General features: G+C 32.9%; 4 protein-coding genes across 5 annotated transcripts; all 4 read left to right on the top strand.

Moving 5' to 3' along the window:
* The first annotated feature begins 81 nt into the window (after positions 1-81).
* On the top strand, positions 82-3,202 carry Y32H12A.7 (ABC1 atypical kinase-like domain-containing protein). 2 transcript variants are annotated; one of them, NM_065749.9, is made up of 7 exons: positions 82-268; positions 438-532; positions 718-907; positions 957-1,538; positions 1,894-2,094; positions 2,186-2,491; positions 2,869-3,201. In NM_065749.9, exons 1-7 carry the CDS (start codon positions 86-88, stop codon positions 3,052-3,054), a joined length of 1,743 nt encoding a protein of 580 aa, NP_498150.2. In that variant the 5' UTR covers positions 82-85; the 3' UTR covers positions 3,055-3,201. The 2 variants fall into 2 exon arrangements, with proteins under 2 accessions (NP_498150.2, NP_001391135.1); NM_001404145.1 differs by having other exon boundaries at positions 83-268; positions 1,888-2,094; positions 2,869-3,202.
* Positions 3,203-3,315: 113 nt separating this feature from the next.
* Y32H12A.6 (Flavodoxin-like domain-containing protein) lies at positions 3,316-4,587 on the top strand. The gene is made up of 4 exons (NM_065748.6): positions 3,316-3,364; positions 3,487-3,696; positions 3,763-4,228; positions 4,274-4,587. The coding sequence occupies exons 2-4, from the start codon at positions 3,499-3,501 to the stop codon at positions 4,447-4,449; spliced, it is 840 nt and encodes a 279-aa protein (NP_498149.1). The 5' UTR covers positions 3,316-3,364; positions 3,487-3,498; the 3' UTR covers positions 4,450-4,587.
* A 972-nt stretch (positions 4,588-5,559) lies between these two features.
* On the top strand, positions 5,560-9,790 carry paqr-2 (Adiponectin receptor protein). The gene is made up of 8 exons (NM_065747.8): positions 5,560-5,653; positions 5,731-5,820; positions 6,353-6,456; positions 6,505-6,644; positions 7,327-7,694; positions 8,103-8,837; positions 9,051-9,276; positions 9,325-9,790. The coding sequence occupies exons 1-7, from the start codon at positions 5,570-5,572 to the stop codon at positions 9,273-9,275; spliced, it is 1,746 nt and encodes a 581-aa protein (NP_498148.2). The 5' UTR covers positions 5,560-5,569; the 3' UTR covers position 9,276; positions 9,325-9,790.
* Positions 9,791-14,212: 4,422 nt separating this feature from the next.
* szy-2 (Protein phosphatase inhibitor 2) lies at positions 14,213-16,523 on the top strand. The gene is made up of 4 exons (NM_065746.6): positions 14,213-14,439; positions 15,128-15,280; positions 15,333-15,399; positions 16,167-16,523. Exons 1-4 carry the CDS (start codon positions 14,218-14,220, stop codon positions 16,304-16,306), a joined length of 582 nt encoding a protein of 193 aa, NP_498147.1. The 5' UTR covers positions 14,213-14,217; the 3' UTR covers positions 16,307-16,523.
* Positions 16,524-17,233: the final 710 nt, after the last annotated feature.

Raw genomic sequence — 17,233 nt, 5'->3', positions numbered from 1 at the left:
TTGAAAACTGGTTCTAGAATCCTGAATTTTATCTTCTTCTGTAAACTTTTTTCAGAATTTCCAATATTTTCATATTTCCAGAGACATGATATTCGGGTCGACGAGGTTAATTTTGTACAGGTGCTGGGCTCACAGCAGAGCCGTGAGCTCTAGAAATTTTAAATTAGGAATTGTGCTCGGAATGGGTGGAGCTGTGTCTTTAACAAGGTTACGGACATTAAAATGTGAAGCAGAGCATCAAGATCCATGGCTTCTTGTTCCACAGAAAGTAAGATCGAATTTTAAAGTTAAATATTCAAACTTTCAAAATTTTATAAATGATTTTAAAACTTTCAATTACGCAAAAACTCTAGAATTTTATTCTTCACATCCAATTTTTTTGCATAAGTTTTTAATTTTTCGAAGAAAAAAATCCCATAAAATATCAAGATTTTTAGAAAGTCGTAGTGGAAAAATCAACGATGATGGGCATAATAACTCTACCGATTACATTGATCGTTGTCACTTATAAAGCAATAAGGAAAATGTTCAGGTGAGCAATTTTCTGAAAAAAATTGTCTTGCAATTTTTTTTTAATTTGGAGTTACAATGAAAAAAAATAAATTTCAATTTTTAATTGTACAAATATTCCAAAAGGCAACTTTTTATATCTCTGATCTGAAAATAAAAATGCTAAAATATGATTTCCTGGAAAAAAAGAAAATAAAATAATTACAGATGCATTAGCTTATTCCTTCGATTTTCTCCAATTCTTCTCACTTATCCTCTGACAAAAATAGAAGCATTCGAGAATCTTTGGTGGAGATATCTTCTGTGGTCTCTTCAACATTCTGGACCAACTTTTATTAAATTAGGACAATGGGCAAGTACACGAAGGGACATCTTCACAAAAAAGTTTTGTGATCGGGTGAGATTTTGATTTTCTAATCATCTTCAATTTGTATTTTCAATTTCAGCTCTCCGTGCTTCATATTCAAACTAAAAACAAGAGATTCTTCCGTGATAAGAAAAAAGTAATGAATGAAGTATTTGGAAAAGGATTTATGAAATTGCATGGAAAACAAGTATTTCTCGAGATTGAACCATTTTCAATTGGCTCAGGATGTATTGCACAAGTATATCGAGGTACTGTAGATATCTCTGAACTTGAGAAGGCTACTGGAAAGGAATACCCAGAGCTTAAAGGACGTACAACACAACGGATTGCTATTAAAGTGGCTGATAAAGATGTTGATAAGCAAATTGAATTGGATCTTTCAATTCTGAGAAGTGGAGCATGGTTAATGCAACATATTGTACCGGCTCTTTGGTATTTGGATCCAACTGGAGCACTTGAACAATTTGAAATGGTACTTCGGCGACAAGTTGACTTGAGAAATGAGGCGAAGGCTTTGAAGAAGTTTTCAGACAATTTTAGTTCAAAAGAAACTGGAATTAAGTTTCCAATTGTGCTTGGATATACTAAAAATGTAATTGTGGAAACATTTGAAGAAGGAATTTATATTAATCGATTGGTTGCAGAGGAAGGACAGCCAGAGGTTAGAAATTGGAGATTTGGTAGAAAAAATATGAAATAATTTTCCAAAATAAACTTCCACTCTAAAAAATTCATTTTGCAAAAAAACTTTTTTTTTTCAAATTTTTATTGCGTAAATTTAAAAATAAAAAATTAATTAGAATTTTGCCAATAAAAAAATTATTTTTCAAAAATCCGAAGATAGATTTTCAAAAAAAAAAGGTATTTTTTTAGATTTTTGAAAACGAAACATTTTTTCGTTATTTGTTTTTAAAAATTATTGATTTCGAAATGGTTACTAAAAATAAAATCGAACGTTTAAAAAATATAGAAAAAATAGATTTTCGGGATTCCCTCCAATATTCAATCAGTTTCAGCTAACCGCCCGACAATCACAAGCAGTTCGACGGAGAATTGCTTTGCTCGGAGCCCGAGCCCTTCTCAAAATGATTTTCGTCGACAATTTTGTGCATGGTGACCTGCATCCGGGAAACATTCTGATTCGATTCAATGATAATGAAGATAATCTCAGAGGAGTACACAAGGCGCCGAAAGCAGACAGTGCACTTAAAAGAGGGGTACGGGTTACTGTAGATATTTCGATTTTTTTGACAAGTGCAAGATAAAAACAAAAAAAAATCTGATGGATCATAATAATTATTTTTGCAGCTGGAATGGTTTCGTTCACTGGTAAACTTGCGTTCAGCTCCAAGAATTCGTTTCACCGACTCTCCGGATCTTGAAGATGAGCCTACTCTGGTCCTTCTAGACACTGGAATTGCCATTTCCGAAACACCGAAAAATTTGCACAATTTGAAATCGCTTTTCAGAAGTGTTGTGGAGAAACGGGGATACGATGTCGGGAAGCTTCTTCTTCATCAATCCCCCTTCCAACAGTGCAATGATCCGGAAAGGTTTTGCCGACAAGTGGAAAAGCTTGTGTTGAAGGCCAGAAGCGAAAAGAGCTTGAGAACTGTGCGTTTTAAACGAAAATGTTTCAAATTTTAATTTATAAATTGGAATTTTAATTTAAAAAAATCGTAAAATCTTGAAAAAATGTATAAAATTTTGGAATTATTTCTGAAAATTGTCAAAGAAAAATTCAATTTCAAAAATTGACATCGGAAAGAGTTTTAGTTTAGTTTTTTGTTTTAAAAATACAAAAAAAAATTGAAAACTAACAAATTCGAACAGTTTGAAATTTTAGAAAACTAAATTTAAATCAAAACTATGTATTTCCGATTTTGTTTCAAAAATCAGTAACTCAAGAAATTATAGGTTTTTTAGTTTCGAAATATATTGAAATTGAAATTTTTCAAATAAAGTTCCCTCATCAATATAAACTTTTTCAGCTCAATATCTCGGCACTTCTCTCAGAAATGTTCACAATTGTGGCGGAGCACAAAGTGGAGCTCGACTCGGCTTTCACTACAGTAATCCTGTCTGTAATGGTTCTCGAAGGATTCGGCCGATCTCTGGATCCGGATCTTGATCTCTTCCAATGCGCTAGACCGTTTTTATTAAATGTTCTCGTATAGTGGACTTTTTTGCGAAAATCGTCCTTTTCAATTGTACAGTTTCAGAGTAGCTTTAAGATTTTATAGTTTTAGTATTTAGAGATCTTCTTTTTGTTTCATTGGGTTTTACGCATTTTTCAACTGTTGCTAATAAAAATGTTCAACAATATTTTCTGCTTTTCAACTTTTTAAATTTTTTTTCGGAATGCTGGTCTCACTGTCCAGTTCTATTACTTCTTTTTCTTAGCCAGTTTGATTTTTTTTCCAATTTTTTTTACTTAGATGCCTGCTGTGTGGTGCTCCTTGCATGATGTGTTGTGGTGTAATTTTGGTACGTTTTTAATGAAGAAAATGGCTATATTAAAGGCGCAGACACTTCTCTCAAAACTAAATCGGTGTCTACGTTTTGAATCTTTTTATTATTATCTTATTTGAGAATTGCTCGAATTTCAGTAAAATATCCAAATGTGTGCCTACCAAGTTCCACCACTGCGACCTGAAGGAGGTCCACGTGGCAAGGAGCCGCAGTCGTGGCTCGAGGATTATTTGGAAGGAAAGGACGAGATTCTGCTATACATAACTGCCGCTTTGGGAGTTCTGATGCCGGGATTTGTCTATCTGCTCTATCGCAAGTGCCATGCATATTATGAACGTTATTCAAAGGTTGGTAATAGTGGAAAACAAAATCAACAAAAATCTGGTCTCGCCACGACTTCCAATTTCTTTCAGAAAAAAGAAGAAGAACGACTTGCCGAGGAACTTGCCGAATCAGAAGCCGTCGTAATAGTTCTAGGAAAAGAAGACGGGCTCGCAGCTCCGTGGGCCAAGGTGATTCACGACAAGCTTTGTGATGAAATGGTCCGAAAACCGATGATTTGGTGGTCAGACTCTTTGGATGTGAAGGAGTTAATGGCCTTCAAGGGATTTTGTATTTTTATCTCTGAAACTACGGCTGGTGGTCAGCCGACACCCTCGACAGAATGGTTTTTGGAATGGCTTGAGGATCTCGCAGCGGACTCGAAGCTTAGAAAGAAGGCGAATTTCGAGAAAATCAGATTTTCAATTGTTGGCTTCGGAAGCAGTGATGATGGGCCAGCTGGGTTCAATAAAGTCGCCAGAACTTTGCTGAAACGAATGAAAATCTTGGGAGCTAGGCAAATTACTGAAGTCGAACTTTTCAATACAACTGACACTGGTATCATACCGTAATAATGATTATTGTTAAAATGTTGAGTTTCAGATAAGCAAACTATGGAGCGATTTGTGGAATTTTCGTTCGAACTCCTTTTGCAAATGGATAAGCATCTTCCTGGAATGAGTGGTGAAGACACCGAAGAATCGGAAGTTGGAGACGATAGATCTGAGAGCTCTTCGGATGATAATGAAGTCGAAGAGAAACATAAGAAGTCGAAATAAAATTTGAATATAAATATTTATATTTTAATAATTGTTTATATATCGAGCTTTAATTGAATTTTCCTGCATTTTAAAGATATTTTGTATATTTGTATTATTTTTTCAACATTTTTCATAAATAAATTCGCTTTTTTTAAAGAATATTGGTGACTGCCAAAATAATAAGAAAACATTAATTTTTGAGAAAGTAAATATTGATCCAAATTACCGTAGTGTAGTTTTAAAGGCGCATGTCATTTCCAGGACGGGTCTCGGCACGGGCTCTAAAGTTTAGCTGTTTCCGTTGCTTCTTGTAAATAATTGGAGTTTTTTTTTGCATATTTCGAAGCATTAAAAAATTAGAATGAGTTTGATCAGTGCTGAAAACTAGAAATCTACGAAAACCTTTTTGTAAAAGAACTCAAAAAAAAGTTTAGAAGCAAAATACCGTAACGAGTTGTTAAAGGCACATACCACTTCCACTTTGGGTCTCATCACGAATATCAATTGTGTCTTTTTCGTTTATCTTTTGTTAATTTTTAGCGAAGTTTTGTGGTTTTTCAGGTGTTTTCTTCATTTAAAACATTAAAATCCTCAATTTTCGATAACTTAAATTGAAAACTATTTAAAAATTATATGAAAAATTGCCTTCGAATCTTTTTTTCATGGAAAATTCGCGTAACTTCCCAAATTTTTTTCCGCCGATTTTTCCGCCATTTCTTCGAACACGTCTTGGAGCTTTACATCGGGAAACACAAAAAATCTGTTTTAACTTGAAAGCTCGTTGAAAATACTCAACAAATTTTTCAGAAACTCATATTTTAAACAAGGAAGTCATAATTTCACTACATTGGATCCAATTCATGCAGGAGTACTTTGACCTCTTCTGAGTCTCCGGTCAGCAAATGCGCTTCCCCGCACCAACACACATTCCAGCAGCACGAGTCGCCCTCTTGTCTCATAAGCTTTCTTGAGAAAACGGAGAAAACTTTGCGCTTTTGGTTTGTATGTGTGAGCAAAAGCTTTTTAATCAATATCCGCTTTATTCTCTCACAGTTCCGATTTTATTTGATTTTTTTCTGGAATTTCTTATATTCTCGGTTGAAAAAAATTTTAAAAACTAAAATTCAGCTTTAACAAAATGGAGGAAGATGACGTGGAATCGGCAACACCGGCGGAATCGCAAAAACTTTTGCAAAAAAGCGTTCGAAATTCGTTTGACGAGGTAATCTATTTCACGTGATCTATTCTATGAAAAAAGAAAAAAAACACAGTTTTTAGTTTTAATTTATTACATTTCAGAGAGATATGGTGATGGTGTTGGACAATGATGAATTAATTATGGAAAATCGGAATAGCAGTAATCTACAAAGCCCATTGCGGAGTGTTACTGTACGTTTTTTGTTGGGTTGAAAGAGATTAGCATATGATTATTGATTTTTGTTGTCGGTGAGTGGTGGCTGGAGCTAGAAGTTTTAAGAAATTCTCACTGTTTGGAGATGTTTTTTTGAAGAAAAAGTGTTTTCAAAGAAATGGTAATTTTCCACTATTTCAGATCTTCTATTTTCAAAAAAAAATTGAAATTTTTTCTCGGTATTTAAAGCTGTAGCTGTATAAAAATTTTAAAGTTTCTGAAGTTTAGGTTTTTTCAGATATACAAAAAAAAATTAACGGCATTATTTTTGAATTTCCTGCAAACCAATAAAAACAAATAGTGAGAATTTTTCTGAAACCTTTTCCTATTTTTTTAGTGGTCAGTTACCGCTAATTCTTATTTAATATTAAAAAAGCTAGAATATCATTCTTCAAGCTCCAGCCAGCCACTTCGTGTTTTCATATTTATCACTGCTTGCCCTCATATGACAAATGTTATTTTTACGGTGATCAGAAATCAAATTTTGAAAAATTGAAAAGTGCATTGCAGGATGTGCTCCGAGAGGCAGAAAATATTATCACTGACGGACCGCTGCAGTTGGCTGATACACAAGAGAATCAGAATGTGATTGTTGATCAAGTCGATGTTCAATTGTAAATAATCATCAGATTTTTTTTTCTTCCAAAAAAACATTGTTTCAGTCCGAATAGTCAGCCATCAGATGGTCAACGATTTGAGATTATTGTTCGTCATAGTAAGGTTGTTGAACAGCCTGCAAGTCAGCAAAGAGACGAATCAATGTATGTGACAAGGCAGAATAGGCTTCCAACTTTGCTTGAAGGTAAGGTTATTGAAAAAAATGATTTTTTTTTAAAGTGCGAAAAATACTTTAATATTTCGCATAACATGCTTTTTGTATTTGAACCGATTTTTGATATTCATTTCATAGTTCATTCCCACAAATTCTTCTTGAGAAGTATTAAAATTCGTCCATAAAAATGGAATTTTTGAAGAAATGTTTCTAATTAAAAAATTCACACATTTACATTATTTATGATGTTCCAAATAAAAATCTAAACCAATTTTTTCAAAAATTATCGATTTATCCAATTTAATTCCCATAAAGGTTAGAGTTCAAGAAAAAAAGGCTTTTAAATGTAAAAAAATCGATTTTTAAAAATGTTCAATAAAAACAAAACAAAATATTTCTTTTGAGCTTTTGATATTAAAGCAAAACCAAACAAAAAATAAGAGTTTTGCGCAATTTATGAGAACATTTTCAAAAAAAAATTTTTTTTTACTATTTGTTTACAGTGTAACGAAATAAACCAAAAATCGCATCATTTACACCGATCTCTCGTTTAATAAATTAGTGAATTAAAAGTTAAATTTCCAACCAAAAAAAAACTTGTTGACCGTCACCTCAAATTAATTTTAGGTGACAGGAAGTGTTCTCATTCGTTTTTTTCAAAAATACTTCCCTCCTTTCACTAAACTACACTATTACTAAATGATTTCTATAGGAATCGAAATTGACAATGGAGATGTCCCATCAACGTCTAAAGCAGCCGCATTACCATTCAAAAAAGGACATCGTCGAGCATGGAGTATGCCGAATGCAAAAGGAGAAAAGATGACAGTTGCAGTTATTCATGATAATCATGAAGAAGGTGGAAATCAGCATCGTCGACGAATTGTCAAATACAAATTACATCCACAACGTCGGGGACACGAAGATGGAAAACATTTGAGATTTGTTACTGCTGGACATGATGCGGAGATTCATTTGGATCATAGTGATGATGATGATGAGCTTGAAGTTGAGATTAATGAAGAAGAAGTTATTATTCCTAGCGAAACTGGAGAAGGACCAAGAGCTGTTATCAAGAGGGTGAGGGAAAACTCCAGTGAGATAATTGCAAAATTGCAACAAAAAAAAGCAAAAAATGCAGCGATAAATGTTAATTGGCGGCAATTTTGCTTTAAACAAATTATGTAGAGAAAAACATTTCTAATAAGTTTTGAAAATTCACGAATCTCCGAAAATGTTTGATTTGGTTTTTCTTTCTATTAAAAGTTTTCTGATTACATTCAAAATTTTCTTTGTACTAGGAGCCAAAAAATTTTGCACACATGTGAGCTATTGATAAGAAAATTTTCAAAAATATACATTTTTGATAAGTTTCTACATATTTTTTGCAAGACAATTACTTGAAATTATGAGAAATCTTAAAGAATAATTTTTTGGTTAAAAAAAACGATTAAAGTTAAAAAAAAAATATTACAAAATTATTTTCAGTTCTGGGAAGCCCGCTGGAAGGCAACAAATTTCGAAACTCTACCCGAATGGCTTCAAGATAACGAATACCTCCGTACAGGACATCGTCCTCCACTTCCATCGTTCAGTAGCTGCTTCAAGAGTATTTTTGCATTGCACACTGAAACAGGAAACATTTGGACTCATATGTATGGATGTGTTGCGTTCTTCGGTATCGGAATATGGTTTCTGACTCGTCCCCATGATCAAATGCAATGGGTGGAGAAATTGATCTACTCGGCGTTTTTCCTCGGTGCAGTGATATGTCTTGGAATGTCATTCCTTTTTCATACGGTTGCATGCCATTCTATTGAAATGGCTAAACTGTTCAGTAAACTCGATTACACTGGGATTTCCTTACTCATCGTTGGATCATTTGTTCCGTGGATCTATTTTGCATTCTACTGTAGACCTCAACCAATGATAATATACAACGGAATGATTATTATACTTGGAATCGCTGCAATGGTCGTCTCGCTTTGGGATAAATTCGCGGAGCCCAAATTCCGGCCTGTACGAGCAGCAGTTTTCATAGCAATGGGCCTATCGGCTGTGGTCCCAGCATTTCATTTACTTGTAGTTGACGGTGTTCATTATATGGTTGAGGAGTCACAAGTTCATTTGATGATTATGATGGGAGCCATGTATATTGGTGGTGCAACACTCTATGCGACACGTGTACCTGAGAGATGTTTCCCTGGAAAGTGCGATATTTGGGTATGTGGTTTCAAAAAAACTAGCAATTGGAGAAAAATATAAAAATATATATTTTCAATTCTCGGTTTTCCGGAAAACCAGACAACATAACTTTAAAGATTTTAAACCACATTTTGCAAAAGAAAATTTACGAAAATACGAAAAAGACTCAAAAAATAAAAGCTAAACAATCTTTTTTACTCAAAAAAAAACTAATAACGTTTATTTTTTCAGTTCCAATCGCATCAACTCTTTCACACATTTGTCGTGCTCGCCGCTTTTGTTCATTATCACGCGATCTCCCAAATGGGAATGCATAAGCTCATGAAAGGATCCTGCCCGGATCAACTGAAAACTCGTTACGGTAACGAGTTGAATCCTTCCTTCGTTGGCACTTTGCTTGGGCTCGACGAGCCACTCAATGTCAGAGACTGGACACCGGCGGATGTTGGTTTATGAGGTAGATTTGTTTCCAATTTTTTATTTTTAAAAAATTTATAATTTTCAGAAACCTCTGCACAATATGTATAGTTGCGTATATATGCTCTTCTTGAAGCTGCTACAACCCTCTTCATACTATCCTTTTTCTGCTCATTTTCACCATTTTTTTTTCCATTTTCTTTCAAATTACCTGGTTCCCCTTCCCCACGCTCCTCAACTATCTGTCGAAACATTCTCAGCTAAAATTCCAATGTGATAAATTCTATACACTCCTTTTTTCATTTTATTCCCCCTTTTCGTTCCGTTTTCTTCCATTGAAATTAGTTTTCTTATTATTCTTTTCTTGTTTTCGCGTTCTCCTTCATTTTCTCGGAACCAGATTTGGTTTTTTTAAACTTTAACATTGAACTTTTCGAGCTTTGTTTTTTTTTTCTTTTTCGTATTTTATGAATTTCATTTTACTGTGTAGCCCATTATTCTATTTTCGTGTGAGTGTAGTCGTCTAGGCGATTTAAAATAAAATTTTCGATTTTTTTTTGTGATTTTTCGAACAATTCATGAAGTCGGCATAATTACCAAGCGCTAGTGTCTGTAAAATAGCGGAAATTTAAGAGTTTTAGCGAAACATTCACGAAATCACATATCTTGCAATTTCTCATCAGTTTTCTACAGAAAAAACTCGTAGTTCCACACCATGCAGGTGAAAATCTAGCAAAATCACCCTTTTTCTTCATTTTACTTGAAATTTGATCAGATTTTTGGTTTTTCAATGTTCTCAGGCGATCAGGAAGTGCTGAAATCTGAAATTGGTTTGAAGTCGATAATTTAAGGAATTTTATTAAACAATCTCGAGTACAGTAACTTGAAAGGCGCATCTACGAAAATAGGGATTAAATATTGTATCTCTGCGAGACCCACGCATACTATAGTAGAATGTCCCTTTAAATGGAGTACGGTACCAAAAGTAGACAAATTTTCAGATTTGTTTGTTTATTTTAGAATTTTTTGTTTTCAGCCCCAAAAAATTATTCCAGTGCCAGAGTTGTGTGTCACGCAGAGTCTCCGTTCTCTTCGTACACTTGTATGCATGTCTGCACCCTCTGCGGCTAGTTTGTTCTCTCACATTGTTCACTTGTTGCTCCTCAGTTTTTTATTCTATTTTTCTTTCTTTTTTCTTTCGGGTCGCCGCATTCTAACAATTTCTTGTCTCTGCTCTGATAAAAACAACAAAATTTTCGATTTATTAGCTCCAACTTTCCTCCCATTCTCCTGAAAATTTCCTGAATCAAAATGAAAAATAATATTTTGTTATTATCAAAATATATAAACTGTCATGTGAAACGTGGGTTATTTTTTATTTTGTTTTTTATTTAAGCTCCTCCCATTTTTTAATAAACTAATAAATGAAAATTTCAACGAAAGGTCAGGAATGGGAGGAGCTTAAATAAAAAACAAAATAAAAAATAAGCCACGTTTCACATGCCAGTTTATATATTTTGATAATATTTTTCTTCCTTCAAAAGGATTAAGCATTAATCATTAGAATCTTTTCGCGATTTTCCGGATTTTGCTTCAAAATAACCGACAAAAATCTTTCACAATTTCTAAAGAACTTGGAAATTGGGGAAAACCGTCAGTTTTGGAAGGCCTTTGTGAATTTTGAATATTGAATAAAATAACTGTTTCAGCATTTTATTTTAAGAAAACACTTAAAAAACAAAATGTTTAATTGTTTCCTTCAGCGGTCAAGTTTTCTCTAAATTGCCCAGTAATATTCAGAAAAATTCTCGATGTTTTGTTCAAAATTACCATGGCACTAAAAATAGTCTGTCCAATTTATTTTGTGTGTTATTTCGTCTTCTGACCGAATGGCGCAGATCTCTATTTCCGGAATCAGCTGCCTCAATTTTCGGCACCCCACAGTTATACATTATTTTGTTCAAATGATACATTTTGCGATTTATGATGCATTTTTTAATCGCAAAAAAGCAAAATAAAAGTGTGCGCCTTTAAAAGTAATTTGTCCTCCTCGCTGTTTTGTTTTTTTTTTAATTTAAAATCAAAATTTTTTTTCTACAGTTTACTGCACAAATCTCATTTTGATTTTTAAAGCAAAACAAGAAAAATTGAAAGAAATTGCAAAACTACTGTACTTTTCAAAGGAGCAATATCTTTTTCGCATCACTCGACTCGAGACCGAATACCGTAAATCAGCCTCGTGAAATTCACATCTGTGTGAAATCATATTTTCAGTGAAACACGCGCAGTGGAAACCTTTTGTGATGTCGGGGGATTGTGTTTTTGCGAGACTATGTCGAATGTAGACCGAGTGAAATTGATTGAGTGAACACACAGACACAGAGATACACACTAATTCGATGTTCTTTTTCTTTTCGTGAAGCCCATTTCAAAGAACATTCTCGCAGCATTTTCTAGTTATTCCTTATACAATTTTCGGATTTATCCGTTGAAGGTGGTCGTTTTTTGGTATTGAAACGTGTATCTCCACGATTTCCACAGCATTTTCGGTTTTTAGAAACTCAATTTTCAAAACGAATGAAAATCAGTTCAACAATAGTTTCTGTTCAGATATTTATTTTTAAAAAAGTGCGGAATTTCAAATTTGAGGCAGCTTATCTAGGATTTCCAACTAATTTCCGGTTTTTTGTCGGAAAATCTGTGTTTTTTTTCTGCCAAACTTTACCTTCTGCATAAAATAGTTGAAATGTTTGTCTATAAGTGACCGTAAAATGAAAGCTCAACCGCAAAATTTGGCCACGTTGCAAATAACATCGTTGCTTCCCCACATTACCCCTCTCCGTGAAAACTGAAAGGTGACGAAAACATTCTCTAGGTCTCCTCCGCACCCTCCGTCTACATTTTTCATTTTCGAAGGCTCTTCTCCTCCCGTACATGTTATTATCATCACGTCTTCTTCTTCTTCATCTTCTTCTACAACTACTTGAAGTAAGCAACGGCTTCTGCTATGGATAAATAATCAGAGATCAAAGAACATGATTATTATTATGATTGCTTTTTGTTCGGTTTTCCGAAAAAAAGAGAGAGAGAAAGAGGACAGGCGGCAAACCAAACAAGTTTACGTACAGTCCTGACTGTGTCAATACTCTTGGCTGGCGTCTCCCCTTGTGATGTCACTCACAAGTCAGTTGACCCTTCCGGAGTGTGTGGGGGATCTCTATCAGATTCTTCTGAGCTTTCTCTCGTTTTGTCAATTTTTTTCAGCTGCCTGCTGGCTTCGACGAAAAATGTTCTTCCCCCTATGGCCTTGCTTCTTTTTTCGCTTGAACGCTCTCTCAGAGAGCCCCACAGGCTGAGGAGAGGCGCCAATTGCATTATTGGCTCTTCGTTGGCTCTAGCCGCCTTAGACGGAGAATAAAATGCGGCCACCCAAGAGTTTTTTGGACTCGTTACTCTTCTTCCAACTTGTTTTCACTCATTCTATTCTTCCATTTGTCAAAAAAACATTTGTGCGTGAAGAATGTTTTCTTTAAGGTGACCTACCACTTTCGAGGCTCTAAATAGTCATATTATTAGTTAGAATATGACTGAAAATACGAAAAATTAGATTAAAAACACTTTGGTAGCCAATATATGGGCGGAGTCTCTTTTTGGAATTTTCTTGCCGTCGTGCCATTTCATTTCAAATTTGATTTTGATGTTTTTGAAATCTCAAACTGAAATTGCTAGTTCTAGGCTGCAATTATCTGAAATTACTCAATATATTTTGCTGAGCTTGAAAGTTTTGATAAATAATTGCTCCCAACCCACCCACTCACTATAATTGTTACTTTATATTTAAAAATTAGTTTAAATATTAAACTTATTGATGTCCTTTCTTGGACTCAATTTTTCTGAAGTGTCAGTTCTTCGCACCCTTATTTCTTTTTTTTTTCTTCAGAAATGTACTAGTACGTGCTTTAGAAATTTATAAAAGTAATCATTTACATAACTTTCAAATATTTTTTTGATGAATAAAATTAATTTTTAAGAACTTTAGTTCAAAAAATCATTAAAATGGTGTAATATTTCGACGAACCAGGCACTAGAAATTATTATTTTCTCTAAGACCTAGACTTACTTTTTTGCAGATTTAGAACATTTTGACCTGATTTTTTAATTTTGACCGAGAGAAAAATATTTTTTTAAAAATATATATGGTAGGGCTTCGATTTCTCTTTTTCATGCCACATTCAACATTTTTCAAATTATTTTTTTCTATTTTCGACATCATCTTTCGGTTTTTAACCAACCGGATAATATATCAAAAGCTGACCAAAAAGATAATTACGTTGTTGATCACCAACTACTGATCACTGAGGGAATATAAAATATATGAAAATACATAATTTGGTGATTCAATCATTCGAAGTTCTGATCATTTAGTGAAAAAAAGGTTTCTTTCGCAAATATTCGAGAGCTCAATGCTAAAAAAAAAGACGAAAAGTATGCAAAGTCATTAATCATGTAGGATCTACTAGCTTCTCTTGACTCTTTTCTCTGCAACAATCACATCTTTGTTCCGCGCAAAAAAGGCGAGTAGCCAGTTTTTTCGTTTCTAATTAATTTCCTTTTAGATTACAGCTCGCATGCTTTTACTTTTTCACCACGCTGTGTCTCTAGCTATTTCAGTCGTGTTTACGGGAATATATATGGAAAAGAATTATTGATGTATTTTAGATTATCCAATAGTTTAAGTGATGAGGAAAAAATAATCTACAAAGATAAATTAGCAAAAAAACATTTTATGTTTGATTTCGAAAATATTTGAAAAAAACATTCTTAAGTTTTTGAGAAACTTTAAAAACTTTTTATGACAAGTACCTCTAAATAGTAATTTGATAACTAACGTTTCAAAACGATTTCTTTTTGCTTTGCTTTTTTTACCTATTCACTTTTTCGAACCTAGTTAAAAAATAAATTCTCCATCTATTTTCAGAAAATGGCATCACCCTCCGCTTCTGCAGACGACGTCAAACTGACAGCCGATGGAAAGATTTGTCTTGATGATCCAGCCGAGTTTCTGAAAAGAAAGCCAAAGAAGAGTATTCTTAAGATGAAACAAGACTCATCGCTTGAGGGCAAAGATGGTCGTGCACATTTTGATGAAATGAATATTCTTGCCACTTATCATCCAACTGACAAGGATTATGGAAGCATGAAGGTTATTTTTTTTAGCATGTGCTTTCTTTTGTGGCTGCAAAAAATATTTCCTTCTTCCTCAAGAGGGACCCTTAAAAAAACAATTTGGATGAAATATGGGAATTTTTTGGGAAAAAAACGTCCTCGAAAAGTTTTTCAACTAAAAAATTGAAACAAAAAAAATGAAATTGGGAAAAATAACTTTGTTTTTTTACATCTAAACAAAATTTCCTTCAGAAAACTACCTTTTTATTAGTTTTTTAAACAAAAAACCGAACTTTTTTCATTGAAAAGGACTTTGAATAATAATGAACAAATATTGTTAAAAAACACCTCAAAACTGAAAATTATCGAAAATATATGATTTAAAAAACGTCTAATTTTTTTTTGTTGAAAATATAGTTAATTTTATTACAGCTTTTTTCCCAAAAAAAAGTTAATTCAAATGCGAATTCACACTAAAAAGTAATTATAGAATAAGCGAAATAAAAAGTTATTAAAAATTCAAGAGTTTTTAGAAAGTTACAATGAAAAATTATGAAAGGATTTTCCGACAGTCAATCATTTTGATTTTTTTTCTAGAATTATTAGCTTTTAACGTATTTTTCCCATGAACGTTTGTTTTAATTATTTGACTTTAAATTGTTTCAACATATTCAGATTGCTATTAAATTTTATTTTGCCATTTTCAAAAACTTTGAATTTTGCAGATTGATGAACCAAAGACCCCATATCATCATTCAGATGGTGAAAGTGAATGTGATGAAGGAGTACTTGGAGTACCAACAACTCGACCACGACGAGTATCACTCGGAAATGCCATTGACCCAGAAAAAGTGGCCGAAGGACTTGCTCATCCGGAGGTTTTAGAGCTCTTTATGTGTTCTCTCATTTATTTTTCATTTATTTTTCCAGAGTGGAAAATCACTTTCTTCCGCTGAAGATTCCGAGGACGAGGCTGATTTGACAGAGGAACAACGTGGTACGGAATTGAAAATTGAAGAAAAATACATTTTAGTTGAAATATTAAAAAAAAGTATATTAAAAATCAAAATTTATAAGAAATTCACAAAAATATTCTAAAAATTGTAAATTAAAAATCCTTTTAAAAACCGATTTTTATTATTTAAAGAAATTGTCTAGTAATTTCGAGCAAAAAATTTTGTGAAATTAAAAAAAAACTTATTTGGACAGCTTTTGTCTTCAAAGATTTTTAAAAAATAGTTATTTCTGATTAAAAAAATTATAAAGGAAAAATTCCAGAAAAATCAGTTTAATGATATAATACAGTTGAAAAATTGGTTTTTCTTAGAAATTTTTTTAAAAATTTTGTCAACAAAAAATTTAGAAAAATTGTTGAATTTTTTCAAAAATCTTATTTTTGAGTTTAAAAATGTTTAATTTGGAAACATAATCGAATTCTTTGAAAAAATCTAGATTTTATAAATATAAAAAGGTCAAATCTCAATATTATCATTTTTCAACATAATTTAAATTTTAAAAAATCGTTTTTTTCTCTAAACTGATCATAAAAATTGGCTCAGTTTTTTTTTAATCTAAAATCTTCCATTTACTAATGATATTATTTTCAAAATTTTTAAAAAATTATTTATTTTAGGAATGTAATCAATTTTGATGGGTTTCCTAGAAAAAAAACTAGATTCACTGAACATTTTGATATTTGTCATTTCAATTTTTTTTAAATCGAAGCGTACAAAATTTCCATAATTTAAAACACGACTCTTACAGCTCACCGTCGCGATTTCGAGAAGAAACGACGTGCTCATTATAACGAGGGAGCTGCTCTGAAGCATCATCCAGAACTCGAAGATGATGAAGAAGAAGCTACTGCTGCTGCTGCTGGTGCCGGTGGAAATATGGAACACTAGCAAATACATTAAATGCCGTGTGCAATCATATATTTTTGTTTTTCCTTTGAATTGCTCTCTTTCTCATTTTTTTCAAAGTTTCCACCAAAAAATCTGAATTCTTGTATAAAATCCTTTTCCCCCGTAAGCGAATTTATTTATTATTTGTTCTCTCAATTTCTCAATTTTCCCTACTATATTTTTCAAGTTTTCGAAATGAATATCGAATGATCCATGAGTTTTCTTACTATTAGATTTTGAAATTTTCAAAAATTGTCTAATTATATTTTGTCAGACGATTCTAATACTGAAAATTTTGAAAACAAAAATGTTTTTTACCCCGCTGCGAAATACTACGATTTGCGCTCTAAAAATACGTTACCCGGTCTCAAAGCGATCGATTTTCTTAAACGCAGAAAAGTGTGCGCCTTTAGTAGTACTGTAGTTTCCAAAAATGTGAAAATATTACACCTAATTTTGAAGAAATAGGAGAAAAGCTAGAAAAAATCGAAGAAAATCCCGCAACAACGAAAAGTTATCAACTACAGTACTCTCTTATGAATTCAGAAAAATCGATCGCTTCGAGATCGCTACATTGTTTTTGAAACAAAAATCGCAGAATATTGCATAATTAATAGTTTTTTTTTTCGAAATTGTTAATTCTATTTCTAATAATATTTGATGTAACACAGTCCAATATTTTCATCATTTTTGAGACACAAAAAGGTCAACATTAATTGTCATCACGGCCGTTCACTACAAATACACGTAGACTACATTATAGCCTATCTCTTGCTGTTTTATACGCTCACACGAAGACTCTTGTTTACGCATTTCTGCCGTCCCTCCTATTCTCCCAAAAATGTTTTTCTCAGTTTTTCTTTTTTTGTGTCCACTGCAGTTTCTTTTCTTTTATGTGATAAGGTTTCTTTTAATCGTTGACTTTTT

The sequence above is a fragment of the Caenorhabditis elegans genome, chromosome III, assembly GCF_000002985.6.
Source record: "Caenorhabditis elegans chromosome III".
NCBI classification, from domain to species: domain Eukaryota; kingdom Metazoa; phylum Nematoda; class Chromadorea; order Rhabditida; family Rhabditidae; genus Caenorhabditis; species Caenorhabditis elegans.
The sequence above is the reverse complement of the archived record's forward strand: the minus strand, read 5'-3'. Positions and strand labels throughout refer to the sequence as shown.